The sequence below is a fragment of the Crocodylus porosus genome, unplaced genomic scaffold (assembly GCF_001723895.1).
Source record: "Crocodylus porosus isolate Cpor-Errol unplaced genomic scaffold, CroPor_comp1, whole genome shotgun sequence".
Classification (NCBI taxonomy): domain Eukaryota; kingdom Metazoa; phylum Chordata; order Crocodylia; family Crocodylidae; genus Crocodylus; species Crocodylus porosus.
The window spans coordinates 42234324-42256780 of NW_017728911.1; the positions used below are offsets into that span (position 1 = coordinate 42234324).

The 22457-nt window shown below is 45.7% G+C and overlaps 1 protein-coding gene across 1 annotated transcript in view; it reads left to right on the forward strand.

The window, feature by feature from the left end:
- Positions 1 to 51: 51 nt before the first annotated feature.
- LOC109308797 (ras GTPase-activating-like protein IQGAP1) overlaps positions 52 to 22457 on the forward strand; it is a 59662-nt gene continuing 37256 nt past the window's right edge. The window contains exons 1-3 of the mRNA XM_019533200.1: positions 52 to 71; positions 1928 to 2042; positions 2357 to 2520. Of these exons, the coding sequence (XP_019388745.1) occupies positions 52 to 71; positions 1928 to 2042; positions 2357 to 2520 (299 nt within the window). The remainder of the gene's footprint in view (positions 72 to 1927; positions 2043 to 2356; positions 2521 to 22457) is intronic.

Here is a 22457-nt window from a genome sequence, read left to right on the forward strand (position 1 = left end):
CGGACTAGATGATCTGCTCAGGTCCCTTCCGACCCTAGAAACTATGAAACTATGAAATACCTGGAGGATGGGTAAAGAGAGGATGAAGATTAGAGACTTCTTTGTGGCCATAGGGAGCAGGACTAGGAGCAATGGCCTCAAACTGCAGCAGGGGAAATTTAAGCTGGAGACTAGGAAGAACTTCATGAGAGTGGTCAAGCACTGGGACAGGCTGCATAGAGAAGTTGTGAGATCACCACTGTTGGAAATTTTCAGGAGCAGGTTAAAAACTTGTTTAGGTTGCATGAGTCAGGGATGTTCCTGCCTTTAGGAGGCGGCTGGACTAGATGCGACTTCCTGGGGGCTCTGCCAGCCTGACTTTTCTATGGTTCTAAGATGTTGTAAGAGAAATGTTAGAGAGGGAAGGGGAAAGCAAGGAGACGGAGTCACAAAAGCTAAGGGAAGATGAGGTCAAAAGGCGGGCCACAGTTGATTGTGATGAAGGCAGTTGACAGGCCAAGGCGGATGCGGATGGAAGGCTGGCTCTGAGCCTTCCCAGGACAGAACGATTAGAGTCTTTAGTGAGAACGGTCTCCATGCAGACTCAAAGCCAAACTGGGGAGAGCCCAGGGAAGAGCTGAAGGAGAGGAACCCCGGGCGGTAGTTGTAGGCAGTGTGGGCTGGGAGCGCGTTGTCAGGGCTCAAACATCGATGAATGGAATTGTGATGCGGAGTCTCCTAACAAGGGACTGGGCTGGGCTTGCTAAGCTAGGGGATCCTTTCCAATCCTTCATTTCAGAAACAAAGAGATAGAGCAGTAGTTGGAGAGGTAGGTGGGGGGGATGGTGGGGTTTTACGATGGTTTAAGTTTAAGATGCGTAACCGGGCTTGTATAGTGAAGGGGAAGAATTGGATGACACTGAGAGGGTGGGGACATAGACGAGTCAGTGTGAAAGTTCAGAAGGGACAGGGTTGGTTCAATGAAGCAAGCAGAGATGAGAAGGGAGAAGACAAGATTTTTGTGCCAGTGACCTGTAGCAGAGGGGAGAGCGAGGAGATTGACTGCTTGATTATTGTATTTTGCTTTGTTTTAACAGAAAGGTCAGCTTAGTCCTATGTTTGCTTCATGGTAATGAAAATCTGGGGCCAGCTTTAACACTCCATTAGTGATGGTTTGGAGGGGTGATGAATAAGAGCAGTGCAAAGGACCTGTGTGGTCCAGTGGATGAGGTTCTTGGCTGGGAGTTGGGTAACTTGGGATGGGGCTTTTGCCTGGGAATCGGGTGACGTGGGTTCTGTTTCCTGTTCTTTCACTGCCTTGTCATGAAAACTTAGGCAATTCACTTGTCGTCTTTATGTTTTCCCTTCCTTCCCTTCCTTTATCTTGCCAGCTAATATTGTAAACCAGGGGTGAGCAATTATTTCAGTTGAGGGGCCACTTAATGAGTTTTGGAGACCTGTCAAAAGCGACATCCATATCTCCCCCTCTCTCTGATTCCTCTTCTCTCTGTCTGTCTTCTCATCTTTTCTCTGTCTATCTGTCTCTCTCCTCTCCCTAGCTTTCTCCCCCTCCCTCCCTCCAGAGCCCAGCTGGAGCTCTAGTTTGCCAGGAGCCCCGTAGCTCATCTGTGGACCCAGATGGCAACTTCCACCACAGCAGGCAGGCAGTGGCATCAAGTGTGGGTGCTGCCAGCAGGTTCCAGAGCCCAGACGTGGCACCTGCCGGCAGCTTCACAGCTGGTGCTGCAGCCCGCCCAGCGTGGCAGAAGCTGCTGCCCAGGTTCATGGCTGACACTGTCAGCAGGTTCCAGGTTGGGGCTCCGGACAGGAGCTTCTGCTGCACTGGGAGCTGTGGATGCTGCCACCAGGTTCTGTGCTGGCCCGCTGGGGCTCCTGAACCTGCCGGTGGCAGCCACAGCTGACGCTGCCACCCATCCTCTGTGCCCAGGTCCACAGCTGATGCTGCAGCATCAAGGGCAGTGCCGCTGGGTGGAAGCAGTCCCGCCTGCCAGCCCTGCACCTCACAGCAGCTGCAGCCGCCAGCTGCCTGTGGGCCCGATCCAGTGAGTTGGCAGCTCTGTACTCTCAGGCCAGACTGAATGTGTTTGTCCCCGCCCTGCTGTAAGCCCTTCAGGTCAGGGGCTGTACCTGTGTTTCTGCAGGGCCCTGCATGATGGTGCCCTAATGTCTTCAGGGCCTCAAGGCACTACCGTAATATAAATATGGTAATAAGGCAGTGTACATGGGGATGGCTCTCCTTGGAGATGGCTTTAGCATTACATACACTCCTCCTGGAATATCAATAGCATGCTCATCTCACCATACTAAAAGGAGAAACAACTATGAAACTATGTACGAATTGCTGAAGTCATTCTAGGTTTATCTGAGTATCAGCTTATCAGGTGAGTTGAAGACTGATGGGGATTTTTGTCTGTTTGCAGCTGTCCTTGATAATGAGAGGCTCACAGCAGAGGAGATGGATGAGAGGAGACTTCAGAATGTGGCTTATGAATATCTTTGTCATCTGGAGGAAGCAAAGAGGTAAGTAGGAGTGGGTTTGAAACCTGATGGGAGGTATTATTGTACCTACTTACTGGTATAGTTGGATACAGCTAGTGCTTTGCCGTGCTGCTGAGTTGACTCTTGAGGTAGACACATAGATAACATGTCTATCTGTTGTAAGAAAAAGAAAATAGTGTGCAAAGACACTGCAGAAGTCTGTGTTGCAGTTATCTTACTGTTTATACATGCATACACTTTGTCTCCATTCTAAGTGGTAAGAGTAATGGCACAGATAAGGCAGTCTATGTTCAGTTGCCTGTAACTGCTAAAGTGTAATTGTTTTGGCTTAAATTTTACAGGTTGGTCTTGGGCTTTGGTTGAATTTTGGAAGTTTCAGTAAAAATGAGTTTCCAAGAGTAATAGTCATGGGGCCAGAGGGAGAACTTTTGCTGTCCACATGAAAATCTAGCTATGTTTGCTAGGATAGAAGCCACAGGCGACTGCCATTGTGCAGCTCTTGTTCTTTGTTCACTAATTTTCTACATATTTCCACTGTTAATTTTACTGAGCCTCACTGAGTTACCCGAGTCTGACTGCCTACTTTCATAGGTGCCAGGAGACTAGAAAGAGTGTTTCCAAGCTCTAGTGGGAGGCACAGGTTTTTACCATTTTTACAGATGAGGTAACTAAGAGATTTTGTGAGGTCCCTGTTGGCAGACCTGGCAGTAGAAGTCATGTCTCATCCACTTAGACCGCTGTTCTGAAAGCATCTGCTCTATCTGTGTTTGGGTATACTGTCTGCAAAAGGGGTGGCTGCTGCAAGTATAGTTTCAGTTCCTGCAAACAGTAGTAACTTATTACAGCTGCCTGCCAACACTAATGCACCTTGGTGCCAGTTGTTGATTTCTCTGCTGATGGTTCAGAATTCAGACCCTGCTGACAACTTGTTGTGTGTTGCGGGATTCTCCATCACAGTTTTCTTACAAATTCTGTTAAAGTTTAGACCTGTTGTTCTAGGCTCCAGGTCCAGATTCTCACAAGGACTTGGAATTAGGTCCCTAAATTCTACCTACATTTAGGTCCTCAAAACAGCAGCTCAGCTGTTGTCCAACCCTAGAAACATCTAAGGTCCTCAGGTACTTACGTTTTCAATGTTGAATTTCCCCAGGCACTTAAAGTTTTCCTTTGTGTGCGTCAAGAAACACCTCAGTCTCGACAAGGCTCTGTGTCTGGGCTTTTAGTTCACATGTAAACTCTGTTGGAATCTGCAAACAGATGTTTCTCTGCCTCATTAGCCCAAGGGGCTCATTCTGCTGCATGTGCTGGATTATTCTCTACATGCAGTGCAGTCACAGCAGTTGCTTTCTTATAAAATTAAGGGTGGTGATGATGCAGCCTCCCTTTTATCCAGTAGCTCAGTGGTTAGAGCACTTGCTTAGGATGTGGTAGATATGGGTGTTTAATTTTTTCCTCTGAGGGATTTGGTCCCACATCTACTTACTAGGAGAGTGCTCTAAATGCCCTCTGTGCTATAAGCTGTGGGGGGTACTCCCATCCTTTTGAAACTGTGCCAGTTTGCCTAAAGTAATCATTTACATTGTGCCTGGATTGAGATTGAGCAAGACTTTCTAGTGTAATGGACAAGAGACACAGGTGAGAGGAGGAAAAGCTGTGTTCTAGTGTCCATCTTAGGGCTGATCATACATTTTTAGCAGTGCTTGTTGAATGTCACTTATACAAACAGTCCTTGGAGCAGGATCTGGCACCCAGGGTTTGAGATGTCACTGAGCAGTCACCCTCATGAAAGGCTGCATTGATGACCTTCTCCATGTCATGGTAAACTGCACTGTGTATTTACACTTCTGTTTTATTAGGACAGTCTTAGAATCATTTACATGTCCATTAAAATTCTTGGGTCGCATATTGTACGGACTTCCATCACACCAACACTGTTATGTGTTCTGCTGTTGCTCTGCTGAGAACTGGAAGTAGGGGTAGAATGCTAAAAAAAGCTCACACAAAAGTGAGTCGGGCTAAGTTCATTTTAAGAAAAACTTCAGATTTCTGATTTGTCAGCCTTAAAATGTGAGTGCAACAGCTCAATTGATGATGATGTAGTCTGTTAATAAAGAGGCGATTGCAAATGTACGAACTGAACACTGGTGTCTTGGGCTGGTACTAAGGTAAAGTTGTATCAGGCTTTTGTTTTTTGTCACTATGGCTCTGTTATAATTTAGCACTTTTTGGCTCCAGCTCTCTTTGTAAGCACAATGACTCTCAACCTCCCTGTGATGCAAGTAATCCCCATTATATTACTAAGAGAAGACTGGCAAAATTTATTACTGACTTGCCCCAGGCCACAAAAGGAATTGGTGCCAAAGCAAGACTGCGGTACAGGAATTCCTGTCTTTTGGTCTGGTCCTTAAACCAGATTTCTCCTTTGGATAACACACTGCTTAAATTCCAGAAACAGAAGGACACTGCAAATCGCCATGGGTCTGGGCAGAGTCTACAGAATAAACATAACAACATGAACAGCTATATGGCAGGTATAATAAAAAATAACGTGTGTGCAGATGCCCTGGGCTTGCTCCCTGGAGTAGCAGCCACCAGCTCTGACGTGGCAGGATGGCCCTTATCAGAAGGGTGGGAGTTGGTGTTGTCATGTTTTTGATCTGGGACCTGAGCTGACTGTTTTTCCTTATATGTGTGAATGTTACCTGCTGAGATTTCATAGTATTTTAATGACAGCCCTGTGCTATATTGTGTCCTTAATGCTTGTCTTCCTCTAGTGGTCACTCCACTGATAAATTCAGAGAAAGCAACGCTTTCTCTTTCTAGTCTTGATTTGCTTTTTATCTGTTTTACTGCCTGTGTTTGGTCAAGCAGTGTGTAAATGTGGAGCCTCTAAATAAAAATAGCTGTGTGTATGTCTCTCAGTTCATTACAAATATTGTGTAAATGTATCTATGTATTGGGTATAGGTTTCTAATATGAGCCTTGAAGCGGCGGAGTTTGTGTGCCCGGCTCTAAACACTCTTCTGGAGTTTTTGGGGCAACCTGGAGATTGCAGCTTGGAGTGCTGGGATCCTGTGTGCATGGGCCAGGAGCTTGCAGCTGTCAACTGAGGAGTTAAAAGACATTTTCTCTTTCTTCACTGTTAAACTAAGAAGCGTGTCAGTCATGAAATGACTTAATTGACCCCCAGATCCATCCAAAGGAAAGATTTGGTTTAGGCCTGTAAACTACTTAATTTGTTTTTCAAACTTGCGTATGCCTGGCATATTTCTGCCCTTAATAGTTTTTAATTCCTAATCTAACTTCCACATACCTGCAGCCTGGTTACAGATTAACACTGTCTGGGTGATTTATGAACATACGTGTTTATGACTTCTGAGTGGTGAATCCCTGTGGCCATTCTTGCTTCAGAGTGACAGAGGAAAATGAAAAAATGTAACACAAGCCATTTTCATTTCTAAACTGCAAGGGATTTGCATTCTGCAGCAGTGAGATGCAGAATGGCATCACTAGCCTGGCATTGCATCTTCTCATCTTTCCAGAACTCGGAAAGAATTTTTTCCAAAAGTCATCTAAAATGCGGTTGAGAAATGACTTGATCGTAGCTGCTAACAGTCTACAAGGGAAGGTTTTTGCTGCTAAAGGGCTCTTCAGTAGGGCAGAGGGAGACCTGGCAAGATCCAGTAACTGGAGTTCTGGGTTAGACTCATTCAAATAAAATGCAGTCAGTTCAGAGGCAGGGCAGTTGGCTGTTGAGCACCTTGCCAGGGAGCTTGGTGAACTCTTTCTCACTCGAGACCAGAGTTATTTCTAAGAAGATTTGCTGTGGTTCAGTCACAAATTAAGCATGGTGTAGGAAGTACCAAGTGAAATTTGTGACCTGATTTTATGCAAGCAGTCAGACTAAATGGCCATAATGGTCCCACTGGTTTCAATTCTTTAATCTAAACTTGTGTTCTGAAAAAGGCTCCTGCACTTGGGGAGAGGCTAAAATCAAGCATGCCTTTGCTAAGCGGGCGGTCGCATATCTTGTATAGAGTTCAGTACCATTTTGAAGTTCATCTGTTTTCGGTTTCTAACTTTAATTCCCTCCACCCCCCCGCCCATCAGACAGTTCTCTCTAGATCTACCACAGGTAGACTTAGGAACAGCGATGAACATGAAATAATAAGTAGTTGTTGTAGACTAGGGGTTCCCCAAATGTTCTTTGTGGAGGACAGTTAATGGATGGGGCATCACAGTAGAGGCTCGATAAACAAACGAGTCTGCAGTGTTGTACCTTTGTGTTCAACAGAGGCTCAATGGGGCATGGTGATCAGTTTAAGTTGCATTTAACACAATGTACCTTACATCATATACAAAGTTACAATAAAGAGAGTCCCAGGGCTGCTGTGAAGATGTGTGTCAATTAGTACTGAGCAGTTTGTGTCGGTCGGTGCTGCGGAGAAGAGCCACCATTAGAGCCCCTGTGCAGGCTGCGTGCAAACATTCGCGAGCTGCAGGTGGGTTGTGGGCCCCATTTTGGGGACTCCTGTCATAGACAGTCATGCTTGTGGGACTTGTTGTATACTTGTCAGCAAGAGTTGTCTCTAAGTCAGAGTGAGGATGGACTCATGGTGAGGTTTACTGTCTCTGCAAAAGGGACTGGATTGCTTTTTCCATTCTGCTGCTACTGCTTAGCATATTGACCGGGATTGTCACGTAACCTCTCTGCTCTCCCATGTATATCCATATCTTGTCTTTGGTTGTAAGATCTTCGGGGCAGGGACTCTACTTTTGTTGTTTTTCTGTGTTTGTATGGTGCTTAGCATGATGAGCAGGGATCCAGGTTTTCAGTTTGCCACGGAAAAACACAGTAAAATCTGGATTTTCTCATTTTAAAGCGAGTTTCCCCTTGCAAGCTAGCGGAGTTCGGGCCTGCAAGGGGCTAAGGGGAGTGGGAGGAGGGCAGTCAGGCAGGGGTGCCATGTGCGCACGCACACACACATGTGCATGGCCGTCCTGCAGCCTGGAGAGCAGCTCCTGCAGGTAAGTCTGGTGAGGGAGGAGGGTGGGTTCCTGGCTCCATAGCCCTGGCAGCTGGGGGCCCCCTCCAGCAGGGCTGTGGGTGAGGAGTGAGGGGAAAATGGCATGGGCAGAGAACTGACATCTCAAGGCTGCACAGCGCCTCAAAGCAGTGGGGGGCAGCCGCAGCTGCACCCGTGTCCTGGTGAGTGAAGGGGCAGTGGGAGCTCTGATTTTCCATTATAAAAACTCTAAACCAAGCACCAACGTTTATAGGTATTTAGAATGTATATTGCAGTCATTGAGGCACTGGTAGGCTTTGAAATTGCTTTAAAACTGTAAATGTATCAATAAAACATTGTGTTCAGCTGATACCTGTATATATAGTGGTGTTTCATTTTAACCATGGAAAAACACAGATTTGTTTTATTTTCTAATGGGAGAATTTGTGGGGTTTTCTCTCCACCCCTGTCAGAGCATTTGCAGTTTTTAAACAGAGATGACCAGGATTCCTGATGAGGTCCTGTTCATGACTGGTGCTTTGAGTACAACAGTAATATAGTAGTAATATCCTGTTTCATCAGCTGTAGGCTGGAGTAGATGCTGTCTAATCTGCCACAGTTCAACAGAAGTTTTTCATTAGCTCCTGTTTGGGCTTCAGCTGTACCCTGTCCCGTTTCATGGATGACCTCATGCAGCTGGCTGGGGGTGGCAGCTGGAACTGAGACTGTCATGGGACGTGCATTTAGAGCTGTATTTTGAGCAGCGGGTGGAGAATGGGGAGGACTAGAGCAGAGTGTCACCATCTTTTCCCAACTCTGAATACTTTCCTTGTGACGCACTGGAAACAGTAATGAGAAGCAGAAGGAAACAGCAGTAGTTGCTTCCATGGGATTGAACTGAGAGACACAGAGCTTGGATTTTTTTGACAGTAAGTGGCATGAAAGGAGCACTTAGAATGTGGTTTTTGGTGCGCACGGAAAAAGCCAACACACACTATTGTAAAATCTTTGTGGGTCTGTCAGGCCTGCCATTATTGTTCTTGACTTCCAAGCTCTTTTAAGTTTTTGGTTTGGTTTTTTTTTTAGTCCTGTTTATGGCAACAGTGCGAAGAGATGCTCATCATGTCCTAACTTACAAGTAGCCACCTGAGATAATTCTGCTTCTTTTTAAATCTTCTTTCAGTGATTAAAGTAGTTAGCTGAGCTAACGAGACTGCTTGCATTCTGTTTTTGAGGAACTTTGATTGTAAAACCGTCCTATTTCTCAGGGACGTAGACTTAACGTTTATTTGGAAACTTCTGCCCATGTCATAACTAGCAGTTTTGCAAATTCAGGAAATGTGGTGAAATTTCTTTTAAGGAGAGTAGTCAAGTTCATTTTCACCAGTTTTTAACAGCACAGGAATTGGGACTGCAGGAAAGGCTTGTTGGATACTTTAAAGAAGAATAGGAGCTGGATTTAAGAATATCAGTAGGCATGTTTTAGTGCAGCCATAAGTTGTCAGGCCAGAGACCGGAATCGTTGAGTAAAGTCACTGGCCTTCATGTGCAGGTCAAACTAGATGATCATACTGGTCCATTAGCTCACAAACCATGAGGGCAGTAGAAAGCTACATGGCGTGTTGACTCTGGGTAGTGTGTCTCTTAGCTCCATGTGTCTATCCAGATATTTTTTTCTTGGTGCCTTCCTGTGAGGCCCTCTTTCCTGAGATGCTTTCTGAGCTGGTGTCTCAGGAGTTTGCTCAGTGCTGACTGTCAAAGGCATTCCGACCTTTATCTCTGAGAGCTGTATTTGTTGGGCGGAGGGAGTTTGGGTCCTGCGACTGCTGTGCAGTCTCTCACACGTGCTCTAGTGTGTGTGGATACAGAGATCCTCAGATTTCTAGGCAGAATGCGTGCCTCTGCTGGCAGCCTGGCACCATGTGGAGTCAGAAAGTGAGCTGAAGGCAGGCAGGCTGTGGCCTAGCATGAGATGTACTGGTAATTGTTCATTTCTGTAAGGTGGCTTTGCTGCCTCTGCACCATTCTGGGAGCATATATTTACAGAGTCGGAGATGGATGACCTCTCTCTTGTCCACTGAAAACACTTCCCAGGAGGGGTGGTTTTACCTCACGAGTGCTGCTGAGCTCAAGGATGGAGGTGTAAGGCTTGCACTTGCCTTCCTCGGAAGCTTTGGGACATTTGGGCACAGCTATGGCTAGAGATCTTGACTGGGGCATGCTGATGCTCCTCATGCTAACTACAGCGAACGCAGAGTTTGTTTCCTGGCCGGAGAGTCTCATTCTTCTGCTCAGAGTCATTCTGAATGCCAGATCTGGACTCGGGAAGAATTTTTCCCTTATGTCAGATTGGGATAGATTTGGGCTTTTTTTTGCCTTCCTCTGTAGCATAGAGCACAGGCCTTTTCCTAAGATCTGAGCATCTTTGCACTACTGGGAAGAACTTCCTTGCTGTTGTAGTGGCAGGGCTCTGACAGTGCCCTTGTCTCCTGAATGAATGAAAGCAGGGGATTGACGAAAATGTTCAGGGGGCCCTTTCCAGCCCTCTATTCCTGTGTATGCCCAGGCTGATATTGCAAGCGGGAAGCAATTGATCCTGTAGAGCCATGTTGGTGCCTGCTCTTACCTTTATCACCGGAGAGGCCTGGTGAGGAATGATGGGGTTTAGTATGGCTCAGCTGTTTGCTCTTACTAGAGGTGTCTTTCTTGATCCTAAACAAAAGTACAGAGGGAAGCAGTGATGTAGGGTCCTTTTCTTCCCAGACTACTTCAGCCCTTTGCCTTTGGGGTAAATTAAAGGAGGAGAAGAAAGAAGGATGGAATTTAGCTTTGATGTTGCTGAAAGCCGGCAGTCTGTGCCGAAGACAGGAGTTGCCTCAGTTACTGAGAAGTGGGATAAAAAAATGAATATTAAAATTAAAACACATTTTTATATAAACTGAATCTTTTATTTTTCATAGATTTCATAGACATTAGGGCTGGAAGGGACCTCGGGAGATCATCGAGTCCAGCCCCCTGCCCAAAGGGCAGGAAGTCAGCTGGGGCATAGGATTCCAGCAAGATAAGCATCCAATTTACTCTTGAAGTGTACTTTTCAGATTTCTAAAAATGAAAGCAGTCTTGTCAAATTTGCCAACTTATAATGACGCCTACATTTACTATAATCTATTAACATAATTTAAATATTATGCAGTACATGTTTGCTCCCATGATTTTAAAGAAGTCACCCTACTGCCAAGGTGGGAGAGATCGCTAACTAAGCATATGGAGCCAGTTTGCTGAAGCTTCAGGCGAGTGTTTGACAGCTGTAGTCTCTTTTGCAGGGTGAGAGGGAATACTTCCTCCATTTCTCTTTAGTTCAGCTCAGCAGTTAGCTCACTCAAAGTTGACAAACTGCTATGTAAGATGAAAAAGAAGGAAAGTTCATTTTTCCTTTTTTAAAACTATAATTAAAAATTATAGCATTATAACTAATGCTAAAATCTTGTGGTATTTGACGACCAGAAACAATCAGTTCATCTCATTACCTACACAGAATGCTTCCTTTGTTCAGTATGTGCCCATGTAACGTAGTTTACGAAAAAATAATTCTGAAATGCTGGGTTTTTTCATTTTAAGTGAATTATAATTTCAATCCAAAAGCAGCTCAACACAAATCATTATTTAAAAAAAAGAATTATCTAGGAAATAAGAAATGTCTTTCACCATTTTCTAATCTATCAAAATGAATATATCAATTAAGAATTTGTATGAGAATGTTTTAACAGATATGTTTGCATGTATTGGATCCTTCTGGTCAATAAAAAAGAGTACCATATTTATCTTAGTGGTTACCAACCACCTGAAGACCAGTGTTTATTTAAGAAAAAACTAACATGGAGAGGGTCCAGAGGAGGCCACTCACATGATCAGGGGGCAGCAGGGCAGGCCCTATGGGGCGAGGCTACGGGACCTGAACCTGTTCAGCCTCCACAAGAGAAGGCTGAGGGGGGGTCTAGTGGCCTGTTACAGACTAGTCAGAGGGGACCAGCAGGCACTGTTCCCCCAAGCATGACCAGGAGTGACCAGGAATAATGGTCACAAGCTGGCAGAGGGGAGATTCAGACTAGATATCAGGAGGTGCTACTTCACGGTCAGGGCAGCTAGGAGCTAGAACCAGCTTCCAAGAGAAGTGGTGCTGGCTCCTACCCTGGGGGTCTTTAAGAGGAGGCTAGATGTACACCTTGCTGGGGTAGTTTGACCCCAGTACTCTTTCCTGCCATGGCAGGGGGTTGGACTCGATGATCTGCTCAGGTCCCTTCCGACCCGACCAACTATGAAACTATAAAAGCATACAAAAACAAAGCAAAATTAAAGTAGGTAATATAAAGCCCAGTTTCTTGCTTGCTGATTTAAATTCCAATTAAAAATGATTACTCTAATATGTTGACCCATCCTGTGGATCTGTTTACCTTTTTTAACAAAGTCCTTGGGTCCTTGGTGCTACAGGAAATGAGCGGCGTGGAAGGAAGCTGTTTGGAATGCAGGTGTTTTTCCATGCCCAGTGGCAGAGCAGCTGTTGAGAGGGTGAAAATCAAGCTTTTAACCCATACTTCCACACTGTGGGAATATTTCTTACCTAACAACTGAATTAAAGAACAAAGTGTGACCATAAGAATATGATGATAGAGGCCTCAAGCTGGAGTGGGTATCATCCAGGAGAAGTTACTTTTGCAATCTTTGCTATAAGTTTTCAACTATAAGCTCTTGTGTGCATACATACATCCTAAACTGTTCTTGTTCTTGACAGGTCTAATTTTGTTAACATTTTAAAAATTCCAAGTTTAACAGACTACAATACACCTACAGAAAAGCTCCTGAGAAACATCATAGATAAATACAAGATTTTGTAAAGAGGGACATGTCATGTAATAGAATTGCATCACGTGGTCTATAGGACAAAAATATAGTTCGTTGGTGTTGGACCTGTTCAGAAGGGGGGAGGGAATTGTAGAGTCTTAGAAAAATGAGGGTTGGAAGGGGGCTCAGGAGGTCACATCTAGTCCAACCCCCTGCTCCAAGCAGCCCCAGCCCCAGCCCCAACTATATCATCCCAGCCAGGGCTTTAAACACCTCCAAGGATGGAGACTCCAGCACGTCTCTGGGGTGCCTGTTCCAGTGCTAGACCACTCTCCTAGTGAGAAAGCTTTTCCTAATATCTAACCTCAACTTCCTCTGCTGCAGCTTGAGGGGAATTAGGGGTTCAGGTGTCCTGGGGGAATAGAAGTTACAAGGCAGGTCACGGCGGTACAACGGCAAAGCCTGTAGTTGTCACCCACCCTACCCAGGAGCCAGCGTCATGACCTAGGAAGGTGCCCTGATTGGCAGTGGCATGGTTGTTTATGGGCATATGGAGAGGAGCATGTCACCACTATGTTTAAGAGGTGCCTGAGTTGAGGCAACTGCTTTTCTTTCTAGAGGAGATGATGAAACTTTAAGCCCTCACTTCACTCTTGTGTATGATGTAGCTAAATTTGATGTTTTGACTGACATTTCTCACCTTTTACTTTCAGTTCTAGAATGTGTTTTTATTTGAAAATTTAATTAAAATTTACTTGACTGTTTTTAGAGTGGAGGGATGTTTGCTCATGGGGCTTTGAATGTGTGTAGCACATCATCTTTTCCCCCCCAGAAGAATGCATCAGAACTCTGATTTGGGATGTCCCTACCCTTGTATGCATTTAGTTGTCATTGTTCATGTGGCTTCAGAGGATTATTAGAAGTTATAGTAAATTGAGGTGATTCTTTAAGCAAGTTTTATGTTCTCTAAATTCTTCAATTTCCCTCCTTTTGTACTTGGTGAGAATGCTGCCCAGCAGTCTCTTCATCTTTCAGTAACACCTGTTTCCCTCTTTGTGATGGCTTTTAAAACGTTTCAGTAAGGGCAAAGCAGGTGTCCTGCTATTTCACATATACCCATGAATCACGGGAAAAATTGGTCATGAGAGTTTTGAGAAATTCCAGCTGAAGGGACAGTGGATAGTTGCTGGAGAAATGATGATGTTGTCCTGATATTCAGAAAGAGCCTATGGAATGACTGCATTAGCCGACATGATTCTAAGGGTGGGGATGGGCTAAGGAAGAAAATCAGATACAGGATTCAAATGATAAAGCACAAGGTTTTATGGAAAATGGCTCTTGGTAAATCTGCTGTAATTCTGTGATTAAATTACAAGGTGAATTGAATAGGAAGATATGCAAATACAGTATACTAGAAGATTGATAAGGCAACTGACTTAATACTTTATCACATTCTCATTAAAAACTAGCAGGATTGCATTCCGCAAAAATCAAGGTTCCAACCTGGAAGGATCTGAGAAGCTACGAAGAACCCTAAACTCCAGTTTAGTTGAGTCTTTTGGCAGTTCCTGTGTTTCCAAGGCCTTAGCTATTAACACTTTTTCTCTAGTAGGTTTGACTCCCATTTATAAATTTGGCTTTCAGGGACTCAAAACACTCTAACATTCACAAAAGTGCTGCTGCAGCCTCTGTCCGTGTCTTAGACAGCTACTGCCAACGTGGTGCTTGTTTCCAGAGTTTGCTGGCAGCAGTTGGCATTTGACTGTGTAGAAGCCAAATGAAAGTCTGATAACATTTTTAAGTGGTGTTGGTGCTGGGTGCTAGATTCTGTTGGGGGCAGTGCAGTGTTTTCCTGGGAGGGAGCCATTCTTGTGAGGAGGCAGGGAAAGCTTGGAGAGAGACAGCTTTTGAGCTCTGCGTGTCGCCTGAGTGGAATGTGTGGTATTGCGAAGTTCTTACTATTGCACAGTTTGTCATTTGTGTAAAGTGAATGAAGTGGCTTCTTATTGGTGTCTCCTGGCTCGTTTCTGGCTTCCTGTTGAAAACTACAGAGATGCCTGTTCATATTGACGCAGGCTACTTGAGAGCCTATGCTCTTGTGTACAGTGCCGTGGCAAGGAAGTTTGACACCTGGGGCGAAGCCCGCAGGAGCAGCCAGCCCTTGCCCCATGCACAGATCTGGGGGGCACATCCCCCCCACCCCCATGCTTGCCTGGGAGTGGACGCAGTGGCGGGAGCTGCCCTCCCTCCATCCCCATATCCCCCAACACAAGCCACTCGCAGCTCCCTCCTGCACCTTGCCTCAGCTGGGTAGCGCCCCCCTTTGCTTTGGCACCCGGGGTGGTTGCCCCACTTGCCCCCTTTGCTACGGCACTGCTTGTGTATTTTGTATGTGTCCGAGTCTCAGACTGTGCAGATCGAACGGTTGAACTCTGTGCAGCGTAGCGCACACAGGATTTGACTGCCCCAGGAGACCACTGTCAACAGAGCTGCAATGGCAGCGGGCCAGGCATAGATGCGGCTGTGCTGGCATTACAAGGAGTTTGCTGCTGTTCACACCAGCTCCCCCCACATGGCAGAAGCTTCATTTGAGAAGCTCCTGTCTGCTGGCAGAGCTGAGTGCGCCCCGCAGGCTTTGCGACCAGAGCAGTGTTGGCGCATGGTGACATTGGCTTAGCACTGCCAACAGAGCTTTGCAGCATAGGCTGGGCCTTAGACCTTTTGAAAAAAGGACCGCAAGACCATGGATGGGAGCGGGGTGATACTAGTGATCTGCAAATGGAAGGTAGCGAGTGGCATGATGCACGATCCCAAGAGTTGCACCTCCCACCATGCCACACGTGTATGGCATGGCACACGATTCAGGGATAGGGCATTAAGAACCCACTTGTGCCTTACTTGCCAGTGCAAGGTCATTATTTTTAAGGTCTGCGGTGCAATGAGCCCAAGACTGGCAAGACTCTCCCCAGTCTTGGCCTCATTGCACCTCCACATCTGCTTCTGAGGCTCAGGCAGGGCCTCCAAACACTGGTTCTGCCCCCACCTGATTGTCTAGGGGACACCTGTGTCCTGGGCTCTGGGACTGCTCCACCTAGATCCTGACACTCAGCGTGTTGGGCTCTGTCCTGAGCTAGTCCCAACCAGCCCGTTCAATTTAAGGTGTGATACAAATGAGCTGTGAAGCTGTTACATGTTATATGTGGAATAATTCTGTGGCTTGTTTATTGTATTATCACACCTTAAATTGACCTTAATTGGTGGGCAGGTTACTATTTAAGGGGTGACTAAATGTAGCATGTGTTGGGGGCCTAGAGATCATTCAGAGAGGAGCAGGGTGGAATGATCTAAATTGCAGTAATTTACATCTCTAATACAACTTTAGTATAACCAGCTTCCTAGGAGAAGTAACGGAGGCTAAAAGCCTGACAAGATATACAGGATGGATCTGGAGAAAGGAGCTAAGTAAGAGTGGCAGATGTGAACAAGTGTATGTGTTAGCGCTGAAGGAAGAGAGAGCAAGCTTGGAAGTGCTGGCACTTGATTTTCTCCAGCACAACGTTTCTCAACTTTTTAAGACTCAAAGCACCACTTGGAATATACTCTTTCACTCATTTTTTGACTACAGAAAAATAACAGCGCAATTCTTCTGTTGCAAACAACTCAGAAAAACCAGATTTTTTTGATGCTATGGATTCGTATTTGAAAGCTCTGGATTTACTTTGTGTATCAGATGTATGTGTTTGCACAGCTAACAGCACTAATATCATGTGGCAGCCCTGGGTGAGAATCACTGCGTTAGGACCATCCAGTGGTTTGGGAAGAGGAGCTGAGCCAGGGCCAGAGATTAGGGAGGCACAACTGTTTGCCTGGGGAGAGGGAGGAGTGAGCAATGAATCGCTTATTTAAATGAGCCCCTCTGTTCGTTTCAAGGTCTGTCCTTCTTGCCACATTTTCTCATGTTGTTTGGAATGATTCACATGTACTTCAGTAAAGACAATCATATGCTGTACTTGTTTAGATACCTTGTCTTCAGCTGCTTTAAATGTGCCTATTTTATTTTAACAAACCATCCCAAATGACATTTTTCTATTCATATTAGGTTTGAGATTTAAATTGGCTTTGAATTCCTGGTGCAAAAAAAGACTGTGAGCCATCTGGAGTAAGCACAATCTTGTTGGTACAGTGTTGCACGCTTTCAGGCCTCTGTCCCATCCCTGGGCTTGAAGTGCTACTGTAAAAATGAACTGCAGCTTCCTGGGAGGCTGCTCCTGAGGACAGCTCTGCCTGAGTGACGACAAGGAGGAGCTTCAAAAGGAATTTTCCTTTGCATGTGGTGTGGGGACCACACTGCACCGTCTTGTCTGCAAGAGATTACTGGCACTGCAAGTATTACCTGTCTGAGGCCCAGCCAAGCCATGGAGATGCACCGCGTGTGTGCACTCGGCAGTGAGCGTTGAGCCTGGATGTGGTGCGCGGGCACCCTGGGCTGCGGGGCAGACCGCCTGCCTGTTGCGTTTCCTGTGTCTGGAGCAGTGTGTGAACTCCACCCATTTCACGTTGAATTACTGCAGCACGCTGCACTTCGGGCTACACCTTCGAGCCCGCAGTGCACATGCAAGGATTGCCACTTGATTTCTGAATGACATTTAAGACTGCGTGGATGAAAACAAAATTTAGAAAACATGAAGAAAAGATTGGATTTTTATATTCAGATGATCTAGACCTCTCTGTCTAAATTCAAAATTGACATCGTGTTAACTATCTAGATTTATAATCTCTTAAAATGACCTAAATAAGAATGTTGCCTGGGTAAGCTCTCCTCAAAATCTGATGTGTTAAAAGGTGCTGCTTTTTTAATGTGATAAAGACTCAGGAGGGAAACATTTTAGCTTTTGAGGTAAACTCAAGATTTATAAATATGCCACAATGAGACTCACTGCATTAAGTATCTATATTATTTTTAGTCTCTGCAGTGGAAAAATGCTGGTAGTTATGTTCCCCTCACCCCTGCCCCCTCAAAAAACAAACAAAAAACCCATGCTTTCAGTTTCTGTTCCACCAAAAAGGGTTTTGCCTCATTTGTTTTTGGTTTCAGTCTAGCTAGCAGGTGTAGAGAGACCATTATTTTAATTTAAAATGTTTGGTTAAAGTTGAAAAATCAAGAAAGTGTCTCTCCCATTCTATCAGTGAATCTCATGTGAGAGACGGGATGAGTTCTATTAATTCTAATAGCTTGATAGACACAGAGCCAGGCCACCTTTTTAAAAGCATTTGGTGTAAAAGATGCATATAGGTGCGTGGCGTGATGGGATTTTCTAAAGTGTCTGAGCAGGTTAGGAGCCAAGTCCCATTGATTTGTCTCCTGTTAATTTCTGCAAGAGTGTCAAGATTTTGTTCAGCACATATATGTACTTTAAAGCATCAGAATATCTTGGTTCTGTCACTTTGGATTAGACTTTAAATCTGTCAATTCACTGATGATAGTTAATGCTTCTTTTGGGATGGTTTTGTCAGGGATGGTCTTGCCCTGTGCGTAGGATTGCAGTAGATCAATAGGAACCAACCTTTTTGGCAGGTGTGCCACAAATTAAGCCCTGCACCCTTCCCAAATGGTACTCCAATCCACTTCCCCTGCCTGATCCACTGCTCTTCTTTCTGTTCTGTTATGTGCTCCTTGCCTGATGTACTGCTCTGCTTTCTGCCCTATTTGCCATTGTGCTTCCTGCCTTCTCCCTAGTTAGCCACATGCCACACGTGCCTCTGCTTCGCCCCACCGTGCACTAGATGACCTCCTGTGGTCCCTGCCAGCCCTGTTTTTCTGTGTGTCTTTCTATGAACTTTGCAGCATACTTGGGAATTTGGTGCAACTGAAAAATCTAGGTAAGATTTCTAGCCGGGATGCCTAAATTTTTCTGTTGAGGAGTCTCCCTGGACAGGAAAAAGTTAAACTATGTAGTAACCGCTTCCTGTCAGTGGTACTGGGTGTGCCACCTGCCTGCGTCTGCAGTTTTTGGCTGTCTGCCTGGTCAGTCACCGACGGAGAACAGTGGAAAACGGGTGCTGAGAGATTTTGTCGGTCTTGCCTTTTCCCTTTTTTTTGGTGGCAGCTGAGAGGGCTGCGGAGAGTTCAGATGAAATGGTCCCTTTGCTAGATACCCGAGACCCCTACAGTAAACTGCTGGGGAGCCTTTCCTTTAAGACGCTAAAAGAAAGTTTAAGACTAAAAGGTGGTTCCCTCTTCTCTGAGAATCTGAGTGGGAGTGCGCAGTGGTGTTATAATTTGTAATTATGGAGGCACACCCTTTCATACTGCTTTGGGATGGGCTGTGGGGGAACAGACTTCCCAGCTTTTCTGCAGTGCATTGTCTACAGATTCTGCTCTGCGTACAAATGTGCTTTGTGTGCATGTAATTGGATCAGTGTGGTGAATAGAGGCTGTTTTGATTTTTAGTTTATAGTACGTACCTCCTGGATTTAGACACCCCACCTCCCCCTGCCCCACCACAGCAAGGACACATACTAAGGACTAGCCCTTAACTCTCAACTTACAAGATTCCCGTTTCCAGCTCTTGGGCAGTAGTTGGGATCTACAGCCCTATGGCTTCTTGCTTCTGAGAGTTTGTGGTCGTAGTGCATCTGAGAAGATGGATCTGGCTCACCACAGCAAATGACCAACTCACTTCATGCTACTCTAAATCTCTTCGTTTCACTGGAGCTCAACACAAAGAAACCTCCATGCTGACCCTGACTCGGATCGTGGAGTTAATGGAAGCTGTTTGGGATCAAGGTTGGCAAGAACATACCTTCTCTAGCAATGACAGACCTCATTAGGCTACTCCAAGTGTGTCCCTCCTGTGGTTTCCAGATTTCTTGTTTGCCTTCCTGGCAACACCCATGAAACAGAGCAAAATGGAGATCATGTTGACATGCTAGATGCATATCCAGTGCATCCACTGATACAGAAACTTGCTACAGTCCTGGTTTTGCTTGACCTGATTTCTCAAGTGTCGGAACTCAGCATTGCTGCACCTCACAGGTTGTCCCTGCCTAGATGGTGTCCACAGAGAAAAGATGACCAGCCGCAACTCAAACATCTTGCTTCAAAGCATGACTTTTTGCTTTCCAGGCTGAAATACGCAGCCAAATAGAAGGTATTTTCTATTGGGGTAACTCACCATCAGTTCTCACCATTGACAAGTCCTGTTCCAGCAGTTCTGGCCTCTACTTTCCTCAGGCAATTAGACCTATTCCTCAGCTCAGTAGGACTGGTTCCTGCAGCAGTCTCCGCAGATCATTTTCCTGTCCAGAACCAGACTATGTTTTTACAACAACACAGTAAAAGAGAAAATTCCTGAAAGTGTTGACTTATGTTTTCCCACTAGCCTGAAATCTCCTTCATGTCTGCAACTGTACTATAGCCCTAGCAGGGTGGATTGGTCGCACAGCAAGTCTGCGGCTGAATAGAGGTGGTTAGCTGAAGTCGCTCAGAAGGTGCAGCACGCTGGCACCTAGGCTAATGTCCTGGCCGCTAGACCATCCTTCTTTCCTTCTTCTCTCTTTTATCCATTACTGTTTTGTATGAAGTCAGAGAGATGACTGAGCGGGCGGGACCTTTGTCTTATACCAGCAAGTGAGATACCAAATTCTACTGAATGATTTGAAACAATGTAAAGTAACAACTTTTGCCATAAAGAAACTCATAATGTTATATTAAAAGTATTTGTATGGTCCCTTTTCAATGGGCATTTTAATATGTTGAAGTGAGGGGAGCAGTGTCTTCGGTGTAGATGGCATTCATCACCTCTTGAGTGTCTGATTTTCTGGCTATGACCAATCTAGCCAAGCCAGAAATGAGCGCAGCTGAAATGACAGAGGTTATTCTAGTGCTCTTCGTGGAAGATGTGCCTCTGACCTTTGACATGCAGATCTCCACTGTGGAGTCTGCTTCTGGACGTCAAAGCAGAAGCTCACACAGAGACTCCACACGGAGTACTTGTCAGCAGGGCTGCATCTTATCCTTCCCAATGCACAAACCTTGCTGCTGTCGCCTTGGACTGGGTTATGGAGGTATGCTGTGCTACGGAGGACCACTTGGAAACTTCTGCTAATGCAAAATGTGCCCGCTTGCCTGTTGAGTGACATCTCGTACAACAAACGTGACGTGTGTGTTCCGACACAGCCTAGTGTTGGTTTGGCAGCCAAGTGCAGCTTATTGGTTTTTGACAGTTATTGCCTAATGATTTGCATCTAGAGGCGCCTTCTCTCGGAGGTGCTGCATTGATTACAATCTGCTGATCTACCTGAACTAACAGATCTTGGTTCAAATGGGACTGGGTTTGTAGCAGCACTTGATCTGCAATACGTCCCTGAGTTTAGAATTTTCTTGCCTTCCTTGCCCTAGGATTACATCTGCCTGTTTTCTTAGGCTTTTCTGGAAGAGATGGGCATAAGAGGGAAAGTATGACTAGTAGGTAAGGAAGGATAGTTTCCTAGCTGTTGGATCAAAATAACGTTGGTGGATTCCTTATGAGAATGGCCAGAGTGCAGATAGGTGCCTTTTGTAGCTGAAGTGTCAGTGTAGTACACAGGCTCTTGTACATGTGCTCGATGACAGAGGCTTACATAGGGGTGGCAGGAGGGGAGATAGCATCCCAAGGCAGTCTGCTGAGGGGTCACCTGTGCCAACCACAGGACATACAGCCTACCCCACAAGGCATGACCTCTATATGAGGGGCTGGTCTCAGATTTTTGCCTGATCTCTCCAAAACCTTATTGATGTCCCAGTGGGAAGGTAACATAAGATGCCTCTGAAAAGGAGCCACCTTTAGCCTAGAAACCTGCTTACTCCAAAGGAAGTAATTCACGTATTTTGTTTTCTAAGGCGTGCAGCTGGCATAACTGTAATGTAGTTTTTGGGGGAGAACTAGGCAATTAGTAGAGGGAGGGGTATGGTATCATGTCCTAAAAGTGGTGAGACTCCAGCTGGTTCTCATCTCTGGGTATAAATTCTACAGTCCAGGCCCCCACAGCAAGATTGTCCTGCTCTCAGGCCTTACAGCTTGCCCTATAGACTCTACCTATTATCCACAAAGGGGCATGTGCTCTGACCCAGGTTGAAAAGGATCTGACGTGTCATAGGAGGTACGCATCTCTTTGGATTGCCCCCACCACTTGCTTCCTCTGTCAGTAGTCACGTAGCGTTCTTGCTGGTATTTGCTACTCCAGAAAGGCACAGGTCTGAATTGCAGCTGGTACAGTTGACCAAAGTTGAGTATTTCAAAACCAGTGCGTGTGAGGGAGATCCTTGCTCCGTCAACACTGATCCAAACTAACCAAAAGTGGTGTGAAAATATACCTCCTTCCCTTCAGGCTCAGCTTCCATGAAACTGGAAAAGATCTTGGATCCAGTCAGTTTGTTTTGCGAAGGAGGTTGGCAGCTCTTAACAGGAGAGGAGGAGAAGTGAAGTCAAACTGCAAGTCAAATGTACCAGTACAGGCGAAAGAACAGGTATGGGACTATTTAGAAAAGTTGGATGTATACAAGTCCATGGGGCCGGGCATGATGTACCTGAGGGTGCTGAGGGAGTTGGCTGATGTGACTGCAGAGCTGCTGCCCATAATCTTTGAAAACTTGTGATTGGGAGAGGTCCTGGATGATTGGAAAAGGGCAAATCTAGTGCCCACCTTGAAGAAAGGGAAGGAGGAGGATCTGGGGAACCACAGATCAATCAGCCTCTCCTCAGTCCCTGGAAAAATCTTGAAGCAGATCCTCAAGGAATCCATTTCTAAGCACTTGAAGGAGATGATGCTGGTTAGGAACAGGCAGCATGGATTCAACAAGGGCAAATCATGCCTGACCAAAACCTGATTGCCTTCTTCGATGAGATGGCTGGTTCCGTGGATGCAGGGAGAGTAATGGACGTGGTATACCTTGAGTTCAACAAGGCTTCTGATACAGTCTCCCACAACATTCTTGCAAGCAAGCTAAGGAAGTCCAGGTTGGATAAATAGACTGTAAGGAAGATGGACAGCTGGCTGGATGGTTGGGCTCAAAGGGCAGTTATCAATGGCTTCATGTCTAGTTGGCAGCCGGGATCAAGTGCAGTGCCCCAT